The sequence below is a fragment of the Ambystoma mexicanum genome, chromosome 8 (genome assembly GCF_040938575.1).
Source record: "Ambystoma mexicanum isolate Mex_15411 chromosome 8, UKY_AmexF1_1, whole genome shotgun sequence".
In the NCBI taxonomy this organism is placed as follows: Eukaryota; Metazoa; Chordata; class Amphibia; order Caudata; family Ambystomatidae; genus Ambystoma; species Ambystoma mexicanum.
In genome coordinates, this window is record NC_090929.1 from 1447724902 (window position 1) to 1447750284 (window position 25383).

At 45.0% G+C, this 25383-nt stretch overlaps 1 protein-coding gene across 5 annotated transcripts in view; it reads left to right on the forward strand.

Moving 5' to 3' along the window:
• LOC138473098 (prominin-1-A-like) overlaps nucleotides 1–18741 on the forward strand; it is a 1012351-nt gene extending 993610 nt beyond the window's left edge. For all 5 annotated transcript variants that reach the window (XM_069611612.1, XM_069611614.1, XM_069611613.1 and 2 more), the window contains one exon: nucleotides 18284–18741. In XM_069611612.1, the coding sequence (XP_069467713.1) occupies nucleotides 18284–18335 (52 nt within the window). In that variant the 3' untranslated portion in view covers nucleotides 18336–18741. The remainder of the gene's footprint in view (nucleotides 1–18283) is intronic.
• Nucleotides 18742–25383: the final 6642 nt, after the last annotated feature.

The window sequence follows — 25383 nt, forward strand, 5'->3', positions numbered from 1 at the left end:
CCATCTCTTCAAGACTATAAACTCTTTATACCTACTTGCATCCGCTCGTGCAGTAACGGCGGCATCACCTTTTGGCATCTCAGCACCTGTGCCAGTTCTAAGGCCACAAAAGACTTTGAGGATCTCCAGTGACGTAACTGGAACCCACGCACCCCTGCATAAGTCGCAGGATGGAGAGCTCAGCATTTATACGCCTAAGGTTAGAGCTCACCAGGACATTGGACTTTCGGAGAGTTGGCGATTAGTGAGGAGGAAGTCCAGCCAAACGGTCATTAACCCTTTTTTCTTCCGCCTGCAGAAACCTTACCCTGCAAGCCAGACGGTCAATAAGAGGAAGCCCAGTCCAGAGAGTCATCCGAGCTCTACGCTTCTCAATTGAAGAGACTATAACAGTTCAGCCGGGACCAGCGCCTCCGTGGGAATCAGGTGAGCGTTACACATGAGTTGTGAGCTACGAGGATGGCACAAATCAAAAACTCTCACCCTACTCTTAGCCTACAAAAAATGCCATTGCTGACCTCACCTCTGCACTGGGCTGGGTCAAATCCTGATACTTCACAAAAATAATCCCCTCCCTTCGCGGTCACCCTTGCAAGCTTTCATGTACCATCCAAGCTAACGCGTTTGCTCACTACTTTTCCTCAAAAACCTCCAAAATTTGGGACACTTGTGAGGAGTCAGAAATGAGAGATGGACACAAAGTGATAGTGTTTTCAACATCAGACATCTTCATTGAAATAAAAGGGATTGGATAAAGGCCCATCTGTCCCTATCCTAAAGAGAGTTTCCATACCTACTGTGAGAAACCTGAGGATATTCTCCCAGGTAGATCCCGTATCCAGGTGGCCAGGGAAGGGCTGGCATTCTCTTACCCCAACCCTAGGGGTGGACATGCGAGGGAGGATCACCTCAGTTGGGGAAACTTGGGTTTTTCTTGAGGGAATACCTCAGGTGAGACGTGGTATTACACCAGGCAAGAAGACGATGAGGACGAAGTCTCTGAGGCTTTTATAGGCTGTTCCAAGTCAATCTCCCTTACCAAAAGGAGAATCCAACAACCCCTCTGCATCTGCTAAACCTATCAAGAAGAGGAGAAGACAGATGAAAACAAGAAAGAACACCTCCCGAGTACAAGTGGGGGAATTAAGATGCATTCCTTCACCATAACAGAACTGGCCCTTTATCCTGACAAGGGTTTGTATGACTTTCCTGTGATTTCTATACCAAACTACAAACCCCATAATCCCTGTTTTCACTATAGAGATCAACCAGTATTCAATCATTTCTCAAACCCACTTTCTAACAGATTTAGTTCTTATCCAAAATCCACAGATGCTATTTGACTGTCCTAGTGTTGAAAGAGAGATCAGCTATTTTCCACAATATCATGCTCCCCCTTTTGCCAATTATCCATCACCATACTCCCCCTGTGCTATTTTGGGACACTATCTTTTCTGTTCGTCTCCCCTTTGACATTCTCCACATGTATAAAAAACAATCCACACCACTTAAACCCAAACCCAGTTGCATTGGGAAACTGCATCTCGAGAATCCATATTTTCCTGTTGATGACCCGAGTACTCCCCTTTCACAACAACACACCTATTCTTCTTTCTCTGTCAACAAGTAATATAATCTCTCTAAAAATCCAGGAACACACTACCACTCCCACAATCCCATTTTTATGGTATGGAAAGAAATAACAGACCACGGACGCTTTACCTTTTATCAGTTGCCATGGTTCTTTTTCACTAACAATGGTCAGGCAAATTCAGGCAATTACTGATCATTGTATACACCTGACTTCCATCACACTTCCCCACACAGATAAAAGGCGGGGCACGAAAGCACACTCTGAGCGAGGCAAAACACACGAGAAAGCAGCAGTTCCAAGATGACAGTTTAATACGAGGAGAAAGACGGCGAGATCAGAGAGAAGGGAAGTGACCTTGACCTTTTCCGACCGTTACTTTCGTGAACCTTGCAAACTAAGAAACCTAAGACCTTTGGACTAAAGCTGAAGAAACCTGTATTGTGTGTTGGAGGTACCCGGTGCTCTCCCGCATCGATGACCTTGGCTCCCACAACAAAGCAGCACCATTAAAGACAGCACAGTCGTTGAGTCAGAAAGACTGATACCAAATGAGCCTGTGTTAGAACCAAGGTTGAAAGCAGCAACATTGTATGATGAAATCTAAAGAGAGCAGTGTATGAAAAGTATCTAACGAGCGACACAAATACAATTGAAAACCAGAAGAGTGATTGAACTTTGGAGCTCAAGAAAGATACCATAGACAGAGTGGTCCGACGATACATGGCTGCTCATTCGAAGGACTCTGTGAGGAATCAAACTGGTTGGCAACTGTGGAAAGGGAATTTTGAGATCGAAGTAGTTCTGCAATGGGTCAAGCTAAACCCTGTACACATTTGAAAGTCTTTGATAGTTTAATGCAAACTGAAATTGGTCCGAGCCTTGCTGAGGGAGACTGATTGTGTATGAGGAAGTATCTGAGCCCGTCTGAGGGGGATCTGGGGTGACACATGAGTCACCTGAGAAAGAATAGTCTCTGAATATTGTAATCCACAGTAACAATTGTGATGCAAAAGGGATCTGAGCCCAGCTGAGCGGGATCCAGGGTGATTCACATGAATTGAGTACGTATAAGAGAAAAGAAACTTTGTGTTTTGATTTTTGGCACATCAGGCCCTCGGAATCAAGAGACTTTGATGAGTAAAGAGACCTAGGCACAGAAGGCCTGATGCTGGTAATGGAACTGTATCCTCATGCCGAAGAAGCCAGAGTGTGTGCTTTGCTCGAGTCAGCCGTGTTGTCCTGTGCTGAAAACATGGGGAAGGGAGGCCAACGGCCTGAACATCCTGACATAACATTTTGTATTTAGCGGTAAGGATTGGCAATACTTTTTTTATAGGCCCTTTTACTTTGCAAGACTCCACTAGGGCTGCATTATTATTATTATTTGATGGTCATAGCTTGCTCCCATCTGTAGATTTAGGATTAGATAGGCGTTTATAAACACCATTGAACTGTGGTCACTTGTCTGTCTTATTGTTCATACCATGCCTTCCTTACACTAAGGAACTAAAACTAAAGATCAGTATGTGTCTCGTCAACAAAATCATATACCCTGTCCTTGGGTCCAAAACATTAATCTGACCCTCACACTAAAGATGAACAACTAAAAGTGTAAGGAACGTGTCTCTGATGTAAGTTTGTCAAAACAAAATGCAAAAACAAATAAATAAATCCACAAAAATAATCCTTGGGTCCAGAGCGAGAGTTCCCTTCCCTCGGATGTCTCAGGTAGGATGGCAAAGTGTTTCTTGTAAATAGTGTCTCCTTAAAGATGGCAACAAATGTCTCTTTCAAATAATCACTTCCTAAGAATAGCAAAATTGTCTCTTTCCAATAACCACTTCGCAACGGTGGCGAAAATGTTTCTTCCAAGCAGCTACCTCCTAAGGATGGTGAAGGTCATTCTTTAAGGATGGTGAAAGTGTCAATTTCTCTTTCAAAACAATAACTTCTTATCGAGATCTTCCTAGCATAGTCCCCTGCCAGGAAGCCTTTTGTAGATGGGTATGTTTTCACAATATTAACTTTTCTTTTATTTCAACCTGCATGTTACTTGGTCCACTAGGACTTCTTTTTATCTGATTTTTACAGATCCTCTGGTATACTCTCCTGCTAGGTATCTGTCCACAATGTCAGTATTGTCTGTATATTTTAAATGTATTTCCTGTTACACTCCCTTGCCAGGGAATCCTTGTATGGGGTCTGCAGATTGTCTCGTATACTCTCCTGCCAGATATCTTCTCCACCAAATAATTACTTCCTGATGTACTCATTTCACCAGGATTTCCTTTTTTATATTCTCAATGTCTTTCAGTATAGAGCAGTTATCACTTTACTGTCTATACTTTCTTGGCTTAAGGTACTTATTGTTCCAGCTTTCCCCACATTGATATTTCGTATATGGAGACTTGTTCATTTTGCCTTTTATGTCCTTCATTAAAATCCCTTGGCATGTGGCAATACTTGCTCCAATCCTCCCCATATCGACATCTCATACATGAGGATTTGTGCAAATTCAGACTTTTTCTACTTGGTCGGTATTCAAGTAAAGTTCTTAATGATTTCCACGCCTGTCTGTATGCCCCGGGTCCCCAATACCTTTCGGCAGACTCACTGGTGTCTGGCAGCTCCTCCAACCCGTGGTTTATTGTTGCGGGGAAGCTTTCACCTTGGGATGGCGTTCTCTGATCTGCAGTCCCTCTCTCAGCTCCTCCGCTGTCTCCGTGTGCATCTGCTGGTAAGCCTGCTGCTTTTGGATTTGACCGCGATTCCAATAGCTCTGCTGTTCTTGCCGGTGGCCCATTGCTCGTCTCCAGGTGCCTGTAGTATCTTATGTGGCCTTGCGCAACATTGGTAAGCACTGCCTGTGAGCAGCAGTCTGAGAACACATGTTCTCATCAGCACAGTCGGCTCCCCTGCTTCTGCCTTCTCCCGTGGTCCTGCTTCCTTTCTGGTTCGCTTTCTCTCTCTACCTCACAGGTGCATACACCGTTTTTAAATGTCCCGTGTAGTGGGATTTCATCACAACCACTAGTCTTCATGCTCCGCTTAGTGGTTCTGTTCATCTTTATTAACACCTTTTTCCTCTTCCTCATCTCAGTACTTGAGGCTTTATGGGAGTTGGAGTCCGTAGGTTTTTAGGACTTCTAAGGTGATTTTGTTTGGGGATTTTTGATTAGCACAAACACATCAGAGACAGGAGATGTTATATATGTATTATGTACTTAGGAGGTGTGAATGTTATCCTGCCTAGAATGTCTGGCAAGAAGGAGATTTATGGTTTTACAATTTGAGGTGTTTGTATAATGACAGTATCCCATCAGGGATTTCCGAATTCGGATCTACATGATTACTCCGCAGCATGAAATTCTGAATCTGAAAGTGTTGAACTCAGAAATCGTGCCCCGCAGTGATTACACAGATCACTTTCTCCTGCATCCCACATCCCGCTACCCATTCACCCCTACTTACCTTTTCGGCAACACATTTCTGTGTGTGCCGCCGCCTATCCTCTATCCATGTGATGTTAGTTCCCTCCCACAAACATGGGTGGGAACTGGCGCTGCATGGTCCTTACTTTATTGTCCCCCACTTTTAATGTCATGAAAGCGGGGGATAGCCCTGCATCCCCCGTTCCACTTGTTCAACATTATGGGCTACGTTTTTTGTTCCCATACCAAATGCGCTTTTTATGCTTTTTTTCGAAGTTTTTGGAGTAACAGGGGAATTATAGGGTCTTCTTCACAATAAAGGGTCGAATACAGCGTGCCTCCAGGCATCACATCTCAACAGCCATCTCCTCCCAAATGATCGATCCTCATAATACCACCCCCAGGGTCAGGATCAGGTAGTGGCTGCCGCCCCGGGTCACATGGGAGGAGATCTCAGGCTGGGGCTCAGTGAAGACTCCACAGGATTCATCACACACTCTCACAGCCCTTTTCCCTCTCTCTCCCTCCTTCCGTCAACAACCCCCTCCTTATTCATTCAGCTCTTGACTACCTCTCCCCTAGCTCATCTAAAGAATTAGCACCTATCCTTTGCAGCACCAAGCCATCTTGCGCTTCTATTGATCGGTTCCCTCTTCAAACGGTCAAAGACTTAGGGCTTCATTACATGTATGGTGGTATGAAGCCGGTGTTTCTGTCATGCCTGTAGTACCGTTTCCGGCTACCAGAGTGACCGAATAACCAGCTATTTCCAACTCTGCGGGTGCACGCATCCCCCATACCCAGAAAGGTTACTACCAGGATGACGGAATCACTGTCAAAACAGCAAAATGACGGTGTTTCCATGATAAAATCTGCGATTCCGGTGTGGCTCTTGATGGAAACACTGCCATCGTAGCGTCCAATTATGGAAACACCAGCGACGGCACCACCATCACCGAAAACAGCGTCATTGCAGGAACTGGAAGTTCTCTGGTGGCCATTTTGAAGAAAACAATCCATTTAAATCTGGCACTTCCTGTTGCCGTCCACTCTTGCAAACACAGGGAACATATCACGAAGCTCCAAGTCTCGCATGCCAGAGGTCTGGCAACGCAAGCTTCGCTTCACTGAACCAGAATTAACAGTGCTGACAAACGGCATAGTGGCCCATGCTGATGCACTGTTTGGGAGTGACAACAGGTGAACAAACCAGCGGCACAAGCCAGCCATATGGCAGGAAGTTGCCCAGAAGATTATGGCAGTGGGTCTGGTCCACCGCACACCCAGAGACTGCCACAGGAGGTGGGATGATCTGCGCCTATGAGTGCGAAATATCTTATCGGCACATCATAGGGAATCCCTGGCCACTGTAAACCAGACGACCTCACCCCTCAAACATATGCCGTGGGAAGAGACCTGCAGCTCGGTGATGCATATGGAGAGGATTGAGGGAGTAGGATATGCAGAGGCCAGAGCAGGGACCTAAGGAGACGGCAGTGAGTACAACAAACCACATCTAAATGCCATCCATCCATCCATAAATTCACTTGTCACATTAGGAAGACATGTCCAAGTAAATGGGTACACATGACAACCACAGGAAAATGGTCCAATCACACACACATTCCAGGGGGTTGTGTTAAGAGTAAGCCATGCAACTGCATCGTACACAAAATGCATAGACACACAAATGGGCATATGAGTTCTGGCCATCTGGGCAAAGGGAGAACATGAGACTCATCACATCCCCAATGCACACACAACTACAAGCCACCATGGCAGGACAACAAGCAATGTGCACTCAGACAACACACATATGCATGCACACATCAGATTAAATTTGACTACCAAACATCATGTCCATGCCAGGGCATACACAATGTTGTATCTGCGTAATGCAAGTCCATTGATGTGACTGACACACAGGAGACTAACTGCTTGCTCATCTCACCCTAACGGGCACATCCTCTGACAGTGACAATGCTGGACCCTCCACTGCCCGAGCAAGCTCACACAGGATGGTTCCACCACCACCACGTCCCTGCCAATGCCAGTTGCATCACCACAGCCATCCGGCCCAGCCGCACAGCCAGCTGCTGCAACACCACAGCCAATCCGGCCGAGCTGCACAGCCAGCTGCTGCATCACCACAGCCATCCGGCCCAACTGCACAGCCAGCTGCCCCACCACATCCAGCCGCACAGCCAACACAAGGCACTGGCCTATCCCGGCAACTCCACCGATGGTGATCAGCTGGTGGATGAAGAAAACTTCACTGATGATTCACAGGACCACACCCCTTATCAAAGGCCTACCTTCAGTCCCTCAACCCTGCACAGCCCCCCTCCACCACCAATACCCAACATAGGGGAAATGGATGACCGTATATGTGGGATTGGGGTGAGGCACACCGAGATGGCGGACATGGGCCGGCAGCAACTTGAGGAATCCCGACTGATGTGGGAATGCCTGCAGGCCAGCAGCTGGCGCTGCGCACATGCCCCGGGCCGCACCACATCTACCCTGGTGGTTCTGGCACAACAGGTCTTGGAGGGAAACGAGGGGGTGTCTGCACTCGCAGAGTCCCTAACGCACATTGCAGGCCACCCTTAATCACATGGGGACACAGGGATATGACCCCCCCCTCTCCACACCTCCAGTGCAACCACTACGGCAAGCTCTCAAAAGATCAGCCCAAGTTGCTGCTCCCAGCCATTTACGGGCTCACCTGCCCATGCCAAGGGCTTTGACACCAAAAAGCACAGGAAATGACACTGATGCCCTGAGTTCATGACACTTTGTTTTTTTGGGGGCGTGGGGACGGGAATGGGATGTGTGGGGAGGGGGTGTGTGAGGAGGTTGAGGAGGTGTGTGTGTGAAGGGAAGAGGGTGAGGGGGATGTGTGAGGGGAGGAAGGGGGAGCAGATCTTTTGGAGGGGGAGGGGTGTGTGGGGAGAGCATTTGTGGGGAGCGGGAAGGGGGAAAGGGTGTTAGTTGTAGAGGGGACATTTGAATAGATACATCTTGTTTAACACTAGCAGCAATAAGTGGAAAATCATTATTCATGTGCCAGAATTTGAGTATGCACATCAGATGCAGTAAGGGGCATGGTTAGTGCATTGTGGAGGGAGAGTCAGAAGAATTTGTCAATAAGTTATTGACGAGCAATACGCCCATCCCTGGCATCCATGCGACCGTGCCTGGCTGGTGCTGCCTCACTAACTCCCATCATCTTCCCCTTCTGGCGTTGGCATGTCCAGAACTGGAAGAAGGGATATGTTGCAGCTGACGCAGATGGCCTGTATATGAGTGTACCCTCAGACCAGTGTGGGCATCGGAAAAGTGCCTTCAATAGCTCGAATGTCTGCTCAATTTTTGTCCTGGTTCACACATGTGCACGATTGTAGGATATCTCCTACTGCATCTGAGGATCTGAGGGGTCTTCAACCATGGAAGCAGCGTATAGCCAGAATCACCTGCAAGAGGTGAAGCACACAAGGTGAGCCATGTCATGCATGTGGCAGGACAGTGTATATCGCTTAGCCCATCTTTGTCTGTAGACAACATCATGCATCTGGTACTGTGGGAGAGCTGTGCCTCATGCAGTCTGTGCTGGGATATGCTTCCTGGGATGGCCTACTGGGGTAGGACATGACATGCCACTGACTGGCCCTAGTGGGAATCACTAGTCTGCATACGTATCCCCATAGTATGGTGTGGGCATCGCCACACCCCTACCACAGCAATGATTGCACACACCACATGACACCCGCAATGCAGACTTGTCATAATTTCACATGCATCAACGCCACTTGACAGCTCGCATGCACAAAAGGCTCGGAAAAATAATTTCTGGTTGGGACACGCTGGAGCCGGCAATGGCACAGCATGAATATCATGCCCCTCTCCCTTCCAATCCCATTGACAATCGACCTCTGCACTATTAATATTGCAGATCCCTGCTGAGTGCCAGGAGTCTACGCCAGCGGAAACAGTGCGCTATATGAGTATCCCTGACGTTCACATTGACAATGACATTTGACATTATTATTATTACTACTAAGTTTCATAAAGCGCAACATGCCCGCAGGCCTCAGTACGCACGGGGTGGGGGGCCAAAAAGGTCAAGCCAGGGGAGCACTGACGATACCCGAGGTAATCACAGAGGAGAGTCTTATAAAGAACCAAGCAGGAATCCCAATGATATGCGAAAGGTCAGAACCAAGAGGACAGGCCAGGGCTCAGGAAGGATCCAGACTAGTCATTGGAATTAAACAAAAGAGTTTTCAAAGATTTCTTAAAGTGGGTGAGGTCCGAGCAATTTCGAAGTTCACTAGGAATAGTATTCCCCAGCCTGGGAGCAACAACGTTGAAACTCATGCTGCCAAAACTCTCCAGCTTATAGCATGGTTGAAACAGTTCACTAGACCAGTTGGAATGAAGGCAGCAGCTACAGGGAACATACAGAATGCTTTTGATCAACTAGCCAGGAGCCTTAGTCGGCAAGCATTTATGTGTCAAAGTTAACAACTTCTATATAATATGTTGTTTAACAGGGAGCCAATGCAGAGATCTACGAGTGTTAGTGACACGGTCTCTTCTAGTGAGACCGCAAACTGCTCTCACTGCATTATTTTGAGCTACTTGCAAAACTGCAAGGTTAGATTTAGAGGTATTAGCTAAAAGGCTATTGCAGTAGTCTAGTCTGGAATTCACACGGACAGTGGCAAGAGAAGCTGTGTTATGTTTGGACAAGTACAGCTTCATTTGCCTAATTGGCATAGTAGTGTAGGCACAAGAAGCCTTGACCTGTCCCACATGTTTCTTCATATTAAGGTTAGTGTCCAAATAGACACCCAGGGTTTTGACCCAAGGACTGACTTTAATGAGACAGTAAGCGATTTTAAGTTGAGAATATCTCTGGTCAAGTTTGACTAGACTTTGGCTGGATCGTATATGCATGACTTCAGTCTTGCTCCCATTAAGGGCCAAGGTGTTGGCATTCATCCATCTTTTAATTAGATCATACGTGTAGGTGATAGTTTGTTGGTCCTTGTCATAGTCACCAGTCAATTTAAAAAAACACCTAAGTATCATCGGCATTATTGGTGTAACTTACGCCGATACTATCAAGAAGAACAAAGAGGGGGCGAGTGTAAAGGTTGAAAAGTGTGGGGAAGACACAAGCTTCCTGCAGGAGACAACAAGTAAGGGTTTCAGGCAACGAGGAAAGATTATTGGAGGAAACCCAAGCAGTTCTGGGGCCTAGGAAAGAAGCAAACCAAGGAAGTGTGGATAGTGGCCTGCCTCTCGAGCAGCAATGCGTGATCAATCAAATCAAAAGCTGCCGAGAGGTCACAGCATGAGTAGCGCAATTCGGCCACAATCCACAACATGGGAAAGATTAGCCTTCAAGTCATGCATGGCAGTTTCTGTACCATGCAAAGCTCGAAATCCAGATTGATAAGTGCCTAACAACTGGCAACCTTCAATATGACTCAGAAACGGAAGATATGCGACCCTATCCGGAATTTTCAGCAGAAAAGAAACATTTGTAATAGGGCTATAATTACTTGTGGAAGAGGGATCAAGGGTTTCTTTTTTTAAATGGGGGAAAGCCAAACATTTTTCAATGACATGGTACCAGCGAATAAATGAGGTATTGACGATTCTAGTAATGAGAGGTGCCAAACAGCCAATATTCTTCTTAACAATACTTGGGGGGGCATGTGTCGCCCGGGCACGAAAAGGGTTTAAGATGTTGAACAACATGGATCAAATCGGTCTCCGTAATTTCTCTAAAGGCAAATTGTGGGGAGGTAGTGTAAATATTCTCAGTATTAGTGCTGGTATGGGTGGACGATACCAAGTTAAGTTGGAAAGCTTCAATCTGGGCCCGACAATAGCAGGTTGAGGATTACTTTTCCCTTCAAATTCTCTCAGTATGCCAAAAGTTCTCTTTGGGAGGAATTAGCAATCCGGATCCTATTTTCACAATACTCGCGCTTAGCACTGACAATGGCATTTTTATAGTCAGCAACTGCAGTGCAGTAAAGAACAAGATTATCCGTGGATGGGACTTTCCGCCACACTCTTTCTATTTGTCCTTTCCGCTTTCTAAGTTCCAATATATCATCTGAGTACCAGGTATTACCCCGGTTTTCTGTTTTAACAGTCCTAGTGATAGGAGAAGCCAGGGTATTGTGGGCATCAGTCGAATTGGTAGGAGTGAGATTGTTCAGCAGAGGGTGGGCAAGTTCACAGAAAACTTCTGATGTAATATTACGGATATTCCTAGTGATGGTATTTAAGCGCAGATTGGAATTCACTTTGGCTAGTTTCATAGGTAAGAGCAGGGTGAACGTGATCAGATAGTGATCTGACCAAGGGCATACATAAATGTGCAAAGACTCAATGGAAAGTGTGTGTGTAAGAATCCAATCCAAAATATGTCCATCTCTAGGAGTTGCCTTTTTAACCAACTGAGTGAAGCCGTGGGCCTGGATGGTGTCAAGAAGAGAATAGCCTCAAAGTCATCTTTGTGATATTCCCACAGGTTGAAGTCGTCAATGATGATCACGTGCGAAGATACCTTCATAACGTCCCCAATAAGCATCATGAGCTGTTCTTCAAACAGGGGTGTAGTTATAGGAGGGTGGTAAATCACAAGAATACGAAAAGTGGTGTTACAATCCATAGCAAGCTTGACAAGGGTGTATTCACAATTATCAATGAAAGATGGAGAGCTCATGTGAATGGCAAATGTATCTCTTAACAATAACGGCAATGCCACCAGCCCTCCCGTGCGGGCGATCAGTTCTAAAAATGCAGTAACCACTAGGCAATGCAAGGGATGCTGCATTATTAGTAGAGTCTGAAAGCCAGGTTTCAGTTATGCAAGCTATGACCAAATGCTGGGTCTGTATAAGGTCTGCTACTTCTAGAGCATGTTTGGCAAGTGACCAAGTATTTAACAATGCCATATTAAGTGATCTTGACACAGAAGAAGTAATATTGAGAGGTTGATCAGCCTTCGTACTGTTATATGCAGGTTGTACCATGGCATGGTCAGATAGACTGTTTTGGTGGTGTTGTCACATGCTGAAAGGGCTAAAATCTCAGCAGAGTCAGTATGCAAGGACACTCATATGGAGGAGCTAATAGTGTTCTGGCCTACAAGGTTAGCTTGTAGGTCAATGTCCTCAGTATCCATTACACCATCTGTACCGATATCAGAATCTGCATCGGGAATGCAATGTAAGGTCTGCACAGAGGAACAATCATTGAGAGAAAAACTGAAACTCTGAAGTGCAGCATTGAAACAAGATTGTTTCAGGAACTCACTAACCGGAGGCACTGTTTTACCGAGATTACTTCTGCCATTAGTGATAGCTTACAAGGCTTATATATCCACAGTGGTGGGAAATGGCCTGGCAAAACACAAACCAACACAGACCAGCACAGACTGGCTAAACATGCACGCACCACCGCTCGCACCCTGAAATGCAAATAAATGGTGGAAATAATGACAATACAGATGGGTAATGTAAGAATGAATAAGGTTCCAGAATGAAACTGAGACAGCTTCAGAGTTTCTAAAGGCTACAATTCATACAGCAAGTTTCGATTTTCAAATTTAGAGGCACAGTAAAGGAGCAATAGTAATAGATCACAAAACCAACAGTAAAATAAAGTTAATTTAAAATATGTTTAAAATATTTTAAGCCTTTTGAAGCCTATGTGTGCAAATTAGCAAATATAGCAGGATAGGATAAAGGAGCAAACTAGACATGTGTGAATGATGCTGCATGACAATGGTGTTGCCTGTAACTGCAGATTCTACACGGTCCGTATGTGCATGCATGCACCATGTCTCACCAGGATATGTGTTTCATGGGCCTAGGTGGGACAGTGTACTAGTACACCTGGTTTGATGGATGGGCGGTGTTCCATTCTGCTACATGTAGTGCATTGCATATTTATGTCCTTATGGTTTAGGAATGAATTGGTAATTGAATGATGCTACTCCAGTCTCGTGATGCACCTGTGAGTTGTGGGCAGTCAATTGGCTGTACAGTGGTTGGCCATGGATATGCAGGCTGATTGTGGGATGTACATTTATCCCATTAGCCCCCTTAGCCTGTGACCCATGCACCAATGTGTGTGTAGTTGTACATGTACTCACCCAACATCCAGGTCCTTTGTCCTCCGTAAAGGCAGGGTGATGTTCTGCAGGACCATGGAGTCGTGGGTTGATCCTGGGAAGCTAGCACATCAGTGGGTGATGGGCAAGTCAATGTCACAAGTCACCTGGACTTTGAGTGAATGGTACTATTTCCGGTTCCTGTACACCTACGCTCAGGCATGGCGGGCTACCGGCTCTACATGTGTGCAGTCCAATGTTGGCAACACATTGGGCATGCCCGCAATTGCATGGAAGCGGGCCTTGGTAGCATTTACCTGTGCCTGGGTGGTTGGGAGGGCAATGTGCTGGCACACATGGTGCAGGAGGGACTTCCATACCTGCACCAGTGCTGGAACATGCCTGGAAGTGCAGGACCGACAGCAGGTTCAACAGCAGTAATATGGTGGTCCTAATGCCAATCCTGCTACCAATGTCATTCTGGATAAGGTTCACAAGTTCTAGTATTGTCTCCCTGTTTAGGCGGTACAAGGTGTGTATCTGGCCGTCTGTCAGGGCTCAGGGTGTTGCCCTTGTGTGGGGAATCACAGCATGCCACTGCCTCAACCACTTGCATCCCAATCATTATCATCATAATCGTTGTCCTCCCTCTTCCTCCTCCACTCCCTGTCCTCCTGTAGCCACTGATGCAGCTCCAGCTCAATCAGCTGCACTCCAGCATCCAGCACCTCCATGTCCATAGCTACAACAATGAGTGGCAGCATGGTGTGTTTGGGAGTGTTCTGGCAGTGGGTGTGGCCCTTTAGTACTGGTCCTGTCTGTATTGGGTGCACCTGGGCGGATTGGGTGCACCTGTAGCCTTCCCCCACCTGGGTCCATTTACCAGCTGCTCCATGGTGCCAGTGGTTACAACATGGATCTGCCAGTAGTGCAGCCATTTTTTTGCCTGTATTACCAGCAAGTTCATAAGTGATTTGGCTTAAAGCGCTATATAAACTCAATAAACATAAACATACTCGTAATGTGCCTGTGTGTCATGCTGGTGTTACTAGCAGGTGACAGGGGAGTTGCTGCTGCCACTGTTGACTGTGTTACCAGTGCCAGTGATTCCATATTCATGACTCTGGATATGCCAGTCCGTTAATAGTGCCAGAATACAGTGATACCAGCACCTTATTACTGGACTGGCACACTTGTAATGAGCCCCTTAGCCTCAGTCACCTGCCCTCATCTATCTGAGCTCTTTAACCTTTCTCCCTCCACTGAACTCTTCTCTGCCTCCTTCAAATCTGGAACTGTCCTACCCCTTTTGAAGAATCCCTCTCCTGACACAAACCTACCAGTGAACAAACAACCAGTTTCCCTCCTCCCCCATTATTCGAAGGTCCTTGAGCATGTAGTCTTCAGCTGGAGCACTGTCTTTTAAGGATAATGGCCTTGGAGATCCACTGTGATCTAGCGTCTAAAGTAAACACTCCACTGAGATGGCCCTCATGCATGTGTCCAACCTTCTTTCCGATGCTCATCCCTTCAAACTCTCTACTACAATTATACTTTTTGGATCTCTCTGCCTCTTTTGACACTGTCGACCACTCCTCTCTCCTACTCACTCTCAGGTACCTTAGATTTTTCAAATCTGCTCTCGTCTGGATCACCTCCTACCTGTACGATTGCTCCTTTGAAATCTTTTGAAACTCACAGTTCTGCCCCCCCTCAATCTCACTGTCAGCGCCCCTCAAGGATAAGTCCTTGAACCTCTGCTCTTCACCCTCCATACCTCTATAAACCACTATACTTCTGCCCTACGAACACTTATGTTGTCTTTTGGATTTCTCTATCACCTCTTAACTGAGGACATTCAAATATTTTTCTCCTTTACCTTGTTCACCCGGCCATCTCAGAACAGATTACCAAATGTCTCAGTGAAATCCATCACTGGTTGACTTTCCTTTGCCTCACACTGCACTCTTCAATGCCATTCTTAACCTCCCACCCTCTAACTCCTTGCTGCCTGACCTTCTTACTCCTTCACGCAAGGCTCACAGCTTTGGGGTCCACTTTGATAGTGACCAACTGCAACAATTAATCATTCCCACCACCTCTACTCATATTAACCTTTGCAACAGTTGACAACTGTGTCAATTTCTTACTCACCACTCTACAAAATCTCTAATCTCCACCCTTATGCTCAGCAAACTCAACTACTACTCGTGACTACTCCTTGGCCTTCCTTTTACTCCTTTCTCCCTCTAGACCAAAGTTCTCAACTTCACTACCCACACCCTGTATGCCCATCCCATAACCTCCCCCACTTTTACCTATGGACACCATGCTGGTTAGCTCTCCACGCACAACCTCTTCCTTTTCAAGTTCCTTCTCCTAGTCTGAAAAGGTATCAATGGTCTTGCTCCTCAGTACTTGTTTGCTTGTATCACTGTCTATTCACCATCTCGTCCCCTCTGCTCCACCTCTGCACCCAAGTTCACTGTCCCATGCCTTCCCTGTGCCGCCTCCTCACTTCCGCTCTTTCTTCCTACTCACACCAGCTCATAGGAACCTGCTGCCCAACAATATCAAAGCTAGCCCACCTCTCCCTCCAGTGCAACGTAATAATGAAATTGTGTACATTTGTACCCAACTCTTCTTTAGTTTGAAGCACTTGCTCCTCCCAGGTTCAAGTCATCTGTTTCTTACATGTAACTGCAGCCTCAAATTTCAAGTAGCCCCTTCTCGGAACCAAAGGTTCATGTCTTCCATAACCCTTTGCTGTAGCTTATGGAAATTGGAGTTTACAGACTGCCGCCTTCCTCTCAACTGCCAACTCACAGATACTTGTTTTGTTGCACTTGGGATGTGTGTGAGAGAGACAGAGAAAAAACAAGAGACATTGACAAGGGCAGAGTGAAATGAGACCTGCATGCAATAGTCCCGGGAGGATAGCTCGGCAGCAACGTGCTCGCCTCAGAAGCAAGATGACATGAAGCAACACAGGTTCGATCCCTGGGTCCGCGCTTAGAAACCTCTGGGTATTAAGCACGTTATAAATAACCAATCATATCATATAAATAGCCAATCATATCATATGAGAGTGCAGAGTTGCAGGTTGATTTGCCTTGTAAGACCTACTCCCCCCGTTCCCCTAACAGTCTCCCCACAAAGATCTCCTACCACCTTACACTGAACAAACAAACCCCCTCCCACAGACGACCACCACAGGCCTAACCGTTAGCACATCAACACTAACGGAGCCACAACTAAGCTCTCCTCTTTAGCCCTGTCACACTCTCCCACATCAGCGGCTAACCAGGCCCAGAGCCCTCAATCTATCAGATCTTGGGCTCTTCCCTATGGGTCACATACTCACAAGAGTCTTCACCAAACCCATAAAGCAGACTGATACTCAGGATATGGGCACTTCTGACCAACACCCATCAACACCACAGGTTTCGCATTGCGTTTCCCACAGTCTCACGAATGAACCATCCCCACCCACAAACCCCTTTTTTTTCTTACAGACCCAAACGCAGCGAGGCCACCAATAGTAGGAGACATATTTTATACAATACCACTTACATTGCATTACATATATATTTTGTTATTGTGTCAATGTGCCACTTTGTTCACAACCTCAGAAACTGGCTCCCCACTTGTTCTCATATTCGTGCTATTGAAAAGGCACCCTTCAGGGTGATGCTTCTACATCTGTAAATGTGTTATTGCAAGTCTTTTCTGATCAAACCTGACATCACTGTTCTGCAAAGAAATGCAAATACAAAAAAACAGTGATTCTCCCATTTGCCTGACTAGGGTGGTCTTACGCATTTCCTTTCCAACCCAAGAAACAAAACGTTTCCTAGCTCAAGTTCAAAGTAGCTGCTGTTAAAAAAAGTTACCTTTTTAAAAGGTGTTTTTGATCTTTAAAGTTAACCACAAATGTCGGCTATATTACTTTCTGGATTCGCTATTCTGAGGTTTTTAGAAAAATTGGAATTCGAGTTCTAAATGTGCACGCTTCATTGCACCATTTCGAAGTCTCTCTGTTGTGCATCAATTTTGAAAGTGTGGGGCCAGTGGTCTGCAACCTTTGGCTCTCCAGATGTTTTGGACTACAACTGTGATTAACACTAGCCAGTACGGCCAATAAAGCGGGACCATGGGAGTCGTAGTCCAAAACAACTGGGACAGTCACTCGTTGCAGACACCTGTGGGCACACAATGCGGTGCTACAAATAATGCAAACATTTTCTTAATGTGCTTTATCGGTGTAATTTGAATGCGTTTTATACATTCCAAGAGCGTTGTCATAATTTGTGTTAATTAAAATGATGTCGGATACACAAGCTTTCAAACATTTTCAAACATTTTCCAGTACTAGGTTGGCGGCCCTGTATTATACAACCATACCAACAAAAGTCTTCCAAAATGAGAGCATAAACCTCAAGAATCACCTGCAAAACTCAGTTGAGCTTTCTTAGATCCCGCCCCCAGCTTGGTGACATAACTTTACATGTATTTATCATGTGCATAAAGAAGGTGCTATTTGTGAGGAATAGTGTTGGAACATTCTCTGTATGAATGCCTCACTTACTAAGCACACAAGGGCCGCTGCTGACAATTTGTATGAAAATGGCAGTAATTCATATTTATGTCTTTTCTATTGAAGATTGGAACTAGGTGGCCATTTTGAAAGCGCTTGTGTGATATATTACAGCACTTCAATATTTTAAAGCCTGCATCAGAATCCGGCCCTGAGTGCCTAATACAAGTCCAGTGCCTCCAGAATACAGGGCTACCCAGAGTTTTATTCTAATACACGATCCAAAGATACCCATCATGACCCATACACTCTATGCCATCATTTAGTCTCATAATGTAAACATTCTAATACATGATTGAAAGATACCCATCATGACCCATACACTCTATGCCACCGTTTAGTCCCATAATGTAAACATTCTAATACATGATCCAAAGATACCCATCATGACCCATACACTCTATGTCACCATTTAGTCTCATAATGTAAGCATTCAATGAGTAAGACGATCCGCTGCCCCTTGGCTAGGGAAAAATCAAAGATGGTCAATTGAAAATAATTGTTCTCATTTCTTTTAGGACAACAAACTCTGAACAATTTTTGATACCTCGTGCTGCCATGAAGAAATGAAAATGGAAACGTCACTTGAAATCAGGGATTACAAGGAGAGACGAAATTTTATAAATAGGCAAAGGGCATGGAATCCACGAAATTCCTTAAATTATGTTTTGAACGCTGTCCATAGCCGCAGAGTGGAGCACAGACCATCTTCTCCTGATTCAAATCAATAATGCACGTTTTTCTAAAAGAATGGAAGCGACAAAAGCTTGGAAGAAGACAACATAAACTCTAAGACATCTTGCACCGGCAAACACTGGGCATGTGCTTGTTGGAATTTAGAAGAAATATTTTTATATCAGAATTCTACATGGGTTCTTCTCGTTTTGATTAAATCAATGCACTGTGAAACAAGACATTTAATGTATACTGAAGTAGTATCCTCTTATAATTATAAAATTATTTGTTCTCCTTTTCAGCATGTTTCCTATTTCTGGAATCCACAAATGGTACAATAATCGAACAATGATGTATAGATAGTGATACGAGTACATGCTCTACACTGAAAAGAAATATGTCTGGCATACTTTCTCATGCTCGTAAGATCAATTGGTGCACAGTATCAAGTTTCTTTTAGGAATACAGCTCTGATCACCCACACCCATTCTGAATCCTACAGATTTCTCCACTTTTTCATTGATAAGACTCAGTCCCTAGTGAAGCGGAAGCTGAGGGGATAAATCGATTGGAATTGTGCGATTTGAGAGTAATGGGGTAAAAAAGATGGAAAAATAATTTTGTGAAAAAACGTTTTGCAAACTGCTGTTCCACAACAATTATCTTTGGCAAAACACCCTGTGGGCCCTCCAGCAGGTTTTTTATGTCCCGTATAGCATCTACGACCATCCTAGATATTAGCACATTCTGTTACATAGCGTCCACGACTCTGAGTCTGGATGTCTAAGGTCTATGGAAGAAGACAAAGAGTATGTTTGCAATAGGTCTGCAATCATGTGATTACTTTCCTGGATCTGGCTGCTTAATGGCGTCAGCAGAGGTTAGATCACTGAAGAAATGTTATTTCCAGAAAACGCGATTTCACAATCCTTCAATTTGGAGGATTTGCAAAGGTTGTTCTTTATGAAAACACAATCAATAACATGTCAAAGTGCTGTCCCCGCTTCTTAACACTACATATCGAACCATCACATACAACGCAAACCCTACACTCTGGGGCAGCCACCTGCGAAGTGCCAGGCCCAAATATGTTCTGTGCCATGTCGGGCGGCAGGTCCCCACCCAATGCAGTTCACCCACTGCTTCTCCCCACACTGCCAACATATTTGGGGTTGGAAATGCAACTCCCACCATCTCATTGTGGGTGATGTGTGCACCACCCATTACACCTCAGCGATTTGCAAATGCCAACCAAAATATAATCTTGCATAGCAGTTGTGCCTTAAAATGTGACATTGTTTCTTTAAACACATCACCCTCATCATCAATTTTCTCTGGTTCTGTAGGTGGCAAATGGAACATTTTGTCCATCTATCCACAGAAAACACAGCAGAAGTGCTGTCTTCATATAGTAAAGCAATGGGTAAATACAGAAAAATGTGTTACTGTATTGATGAACCTGCCTGTCGAGCGTCTCAGCAAGATCTGCTATAGGTTGCCACACAGCAAAGGCACTCATCCTTAGCAGTGGATTTTTCTGGGCTTGCCCCTCTGGTAGTGCTCTTGAGTGGCCACTGCACTGTTGTCCTCTCTATTGTACTCTCTGGGCCAGGCGCCCCACTAGTAGCACTGATAACTGTGCTGCACCGATTGCAGTCATGTGCCAATGTCTCACTAAGACTAAGATTACGCTTGAACCTGGTTTGAACCTGGCACTTGCCTGTGTAATGGTGCACCCAATAGTGCCTGCATAACAGAAGACGACAAAGGGGGAGTGCTCACCTTTACAAGGCACTACATGTGCCTACTGTGTGTCTCGCCTGCAGAGGTCCAGCAAAACTAGCATCACAATGACACTGGAACATGTACATGTGGGTGAACGCCTTCACTCAGAACTAATGAGCTGCAACTAGTTATGTGGCTGCCTGTCTGCTGCCCAAACAACCGACTTGAGGCAACCACCCTGCTGCAGCATTGCTGTGAGTTGCCGCAGTTTCAGGGCTGTACCAATGCCGTCTATGCTGACTAGAGTAGTGTGTTGGCATGACCAGCACAATTTCCCAGAAATTTCACATTCTGGCTGATTGTTCGTCATGAAAGGTGAGGACTAGCACAACATTGCTGGTGTGGCTCATACTGTTGTTGCATTTTTGTATGACTACAAATGACAGACAATAAATTAAGTTGCCAAAACACCATGTCATGATTGGACTCAGTCTAACACAAAAAGTGTCAGTGCTCAGATATACGTCCTGGGGTTATGCCCTGGCAAACACCCCCACAAATTAAGCACTGTTTTTTAAAGCTCTTAATATAGCAATAGAGCATCCTGTGCTTTAAGAGTCAGACTGAGAATGGCCAGAAGATGGAAGCCCTGAGGAGAAAAGAGTTACCATGTGCAACCCCTTCACAAACATTTCTGCCCTCCAACAAACCCAGGTCTTGATGGCAAGGATTATTGTGTGGGTGTGCTACACATTGCATGCAATTTCATTGCATATTCGGAAAGAGTGCCATCCTCTGGTTAGGGATCCTATCATCAAGGTGGCAATTAGTCTATAGAATTTCAGCAATCTGCAAGATATCTAAGTAAGTTAAGCACTCATCTGAGAAACCTTTGCCTTCAATCTGCAAGACACAGATTCAGGTCTCAACTGTTCATCCTTCTGAAGTTGGTAAATTGAGTATCATTGAATTGAGTCAGAAAAGCACCTAGTTTTATAAAGCATAGAAGCAGGAGGAATCCAACTTAAAGAGCTTCAAAAAATGGTACTGACATTAAATATCATTGTCCTGAATGATGGTGAATAGCCTTTTAGCATTTAGCAGCATTCTGAATGGAGTAAAGACGATGTAGGAAGTAGGAAGGAAGCCCAAGATAGAGTTGTCATAGTCTAAGCCAGATTGGATCAGAGCGGTGACTGCACAAAACGTGGCTAAACAGGTTAAGAGCTTGAGTTGTGAATTAAATCTTACACCCATCTTTATACAGTGACTCAGTTGGGAAAGGGGGCAGAGAAGGTGGCCAAAGACTGCGAGTCCGAAGAGAAAGGTTATTGCTTATGATCAGAACCTCTGTTTGATCAGAGCTAAGTTTCAGATAATTGTTACTCATCCAGATAGAGATAGCAAGCATACATGAGGGAACGCCATAGAGTAAATCAAACTGTAGACCATTGAGATGAAAGATGATCTGAGTATCGTTGGTATATGTACAGAAGGTAGGTATACATTGTATTCAGCATGGCAGAATCCAACATTTAATACACACTATACATCCTGCATAAAAACGCAAGAACAAAGAATCAGATCCTCGCAGGCCTTAATCTCTAGGCAACATCTAAAGCTTCTGTAAATAAAATAGGCAGAGTCTACTAAAACCATCTTGTCAACACTATTCATAAAAAGGACCACAATGTCCCCTCGAGTCCAAATTTAATTCTTAATAAGGTGGGGCCTTAGCCACTGTTTTCTCAGTTTGGCCAGACATGTACAATGTGCATAAGATCCTCTCTATGCCCTAGGCCGCATGGGTGCATCTTCTCCAAACCATGTTCTAAGGTAGAATAGGAGAAACACTAGCTTTTTCAAGTATAGAGGCATAATGAAATAAAGAGGGGAGTTTCATACATGTCACTTGAAATGCTTCAAAGTTGATCTCCACAGTTCTCACCCTGAGGAAGATCCTGTGCTGACTGTGGGTTAACTGTACAGATATGGAAGACAAAGGACTGGATCAGGAAAACAAGTGGTTGAACATAAATGTTAAAGAGAAGAAGATAGAGGGGAGGGAGGGGACGAGACACCGCAAGTGAGGGGGTGAAGAAAATAATGACTGCTTGCCATCTGCCTGAGAGAAAGAATTAAAATGAGAAGACGGCAGGCTCTGAAATGCCTATGGCACAGAGTCAATCATTCGGCGTGGAATGGTTGACCATACCAAATGCTGCTGACTGATTCAGGAGAACTAGGGCAGCTGTTGAGCCGGTGTCGGCCAATGGGTGAAGGTCATCAAGGGTGGTGGTAAGGGAAGACTTGGTGCCATGACCATGGCGGAGACATGCTTTGAGGTTTGAAGGGGAGAGTGGGATTAAAGGCAGTATTAAAGTTGAGCAAGTATGAGGGATTCCAGGATTTTGCCCACGGCCAGAAGAAGAGATTGGACAGAAATTGGCAGGGCAGGTGGAGTCCAGGGAAGGGTTTTCATTAGGGGAGATACACAGACCGCTTTAAAAGCTGCTGGAACAAAGATGATAAAAAGAGCAGAGTTAGGAATGATTTAGAGTGAATTTTAAATAATAGGGGACGGACACAGCAGGCGTCAGGGGGAGACCGAGCGGTGCAGTTTGAAATGGAAGCACGACTGATGCAGACTATTCAAGCATCCAAGCACCCCATAGCAGCTTAGCAGGCCACATGTGTACAAACTGTAGTCACGGGTGAGAATTGTCCTACACGTCAATCATTTGAGTCCCATTAAAGTAGGCAATAGTAAGAGCTGTCATTGTTATGAAAGGGCAAAAACTGCAGTAGCAAGCAATCTCTGAAAACAAGCCATGATCCTATATGTATAATTCCCTAAAGATGTATGTGTATTGCGCACTGCGCTTGCGGTGCACACTAACATTATTTATGGGAATTTGCTGCAAGGCTCTCCGCATACAGGAGAGAAAATATCTTCTCTGAAAACAAAATCAAGGTCCTGGAGTGACAGATCTGTAACAGCTATTTTAACCTCACGCATATTTGTGAAATATAAATAACGCGATCATTCTTTTGTCCCCTTGTCCTTTCTCCTAGGGGTATTTCGATAGACTGCATTAGGAGTGTACCAGAGGGTCCATTTTAGAAGGATAACCTTCTGTCAGAATATAATGGATGCTTATCCTTGGTTTTGATCATTTGTTTCCCTCAGTAAGACAAGTGTATCATTCTAAATATGACTACAATAATAATGTACACTAAAACTGAGCACTTGAAATTAGCATTGTTATATATTTAAAAAGAGCCAGTTTACAATATTAACACAGTTAAATCATTTCCTTTTTTAATGCCTTCCTTTGCTGAGAATGGACAGGATTTTGTTTCCTTCTTGGAAAGAGCAGCATTTGTTATAATATGCATAAACAATAATATTTAACAAAGAATTGAAGAAGTTGTAGACCCTGCCTCCTTGTTCGCTTGTCCGGTAGGTCTGTCAGAACCCCCGTTCTTCGTGGACAGCATATCTGTGTCCCACTCACCTTCCCCTGTACAGACAATGAGCACTTAGTGTGATGGGACACACATGACAGTATGTATGACGAAATAACAGGCAAGTCCACACTTCGAGGGAATGCGTCTGTCGCTGCTACTCTCATTCTACTTTTCACAGTAAAGAATTACAGCCTCTGGACCAGACCCTACACCCCCCAGCTGCTTCAATCTACCTGTGTGTTCTCTCTGGTTGCGCTGTGGTAGGAAACAGCTGGGCTGGCTCTATCAAACATTGACTGACAACATGACCCAGACAGAAATAGAAGACAGGCACACAAAGCGAGCACAAAAATAGAGAGAAATTGGTGTATGATGCGCCAGGCATAGCTACTTGATATTTATCTGTGCTTCTCATGTGATTACACATGCTGACTATTTTATTTTTACTTTCGCCAACCGTCAACTCTTCTCACCAATAATTAGAGTCACAGTGTCCTCAACTTTACTCCACATCACAGGCGGTGTGCTAGGGAACTCTGCGCAGGCTATGGGCCTAATTTACAAAGCGTTTTTCAAAGGCACTTTTACTTTGAAAACACTTTTGTAAATATGGCCTGATGTATCTTTATAAACCATTTGTTGTTTACCTATCGTTTATTTGAGCTCTTCTACCAGCAGCAATCACGAATTAAAGGGTCCATCTAGTCAGTGTCAGAAGGGGTGTCAAACCACATCAGAACATCCTCACAGAAAGTGGCATGCTGGATTCCTTTTTTTTAGTGACTGGTGATGACATATTGTTGGGAAAAGAACACAGGTTGATTTCCCTTCACTGATCTCTCCCCTCTTAGAATTGTGCTAAGATTGGAAGGGCATTTCTCACCCCATACCATTCGTCACTTTCACCTGTGAAAAGCTGTCTTGTTGGTGACAGCTGCATCTTGCCCTGACACTGTGTTACTATTGTGCGCTGCATCTAGTTTGCCCTGACACTGTTACTATTGTGTGCTGCACCCAGCTTGTCCTGACATTGTGTTACTATTGTGTGCTGCATCTTGCCCTGACACTGTGTTACTAGTGTGTGCTGCATCTAGCCTGCCCTGCTATCTTATGCTGTAACTAGCCTAGCCTATCAGCTCGTAGCCAATATAAGTGTCCATCCTCTCTCATGGCGACCTGGGGAAGCACCCTCTTCACCTATAGGAGTGTCTTCCATACATTGCCCTCTGGTCTTACTACATCTGATCTCTACTTTTAGTCTTAACAAGCCTTTGCACATTTACAACAGTACCAGCTCAAATGATCTAGGCAACCAGTCTGATAAGCTGAACTGTCACCTTCCTTTGACTCATAACCTTACCATGCACACCACACACTACATCTCGAATGTACCTTGCCCCACCTCCTGCAGAAACAAAAAACTTGGTTCGCGCAATGTAATAAAACCATGTGCCCACTACAGGAACCGTTGCTTAACAACTCCAGCACTACTGCAAAATATCTACAGACTCTGTCGCCTCCTTCACCTCGAACTCTGACACTCAACATATTCAATCTCCCATCGCAACCAGAAGCTACCGCTATTAAAGGGGCCCTTATTAACGCAAGATCACTAATTGCCCATGCCTTAGACATCGCTGACCTAATCACCACCAACAAACTAGATTTCCTGGCGATCACAGAAAATTGGCTCCACCCAGCTGCAGGCCCAGCTCTCATGCTAGCAGTCCCAGATGAGTATAATATC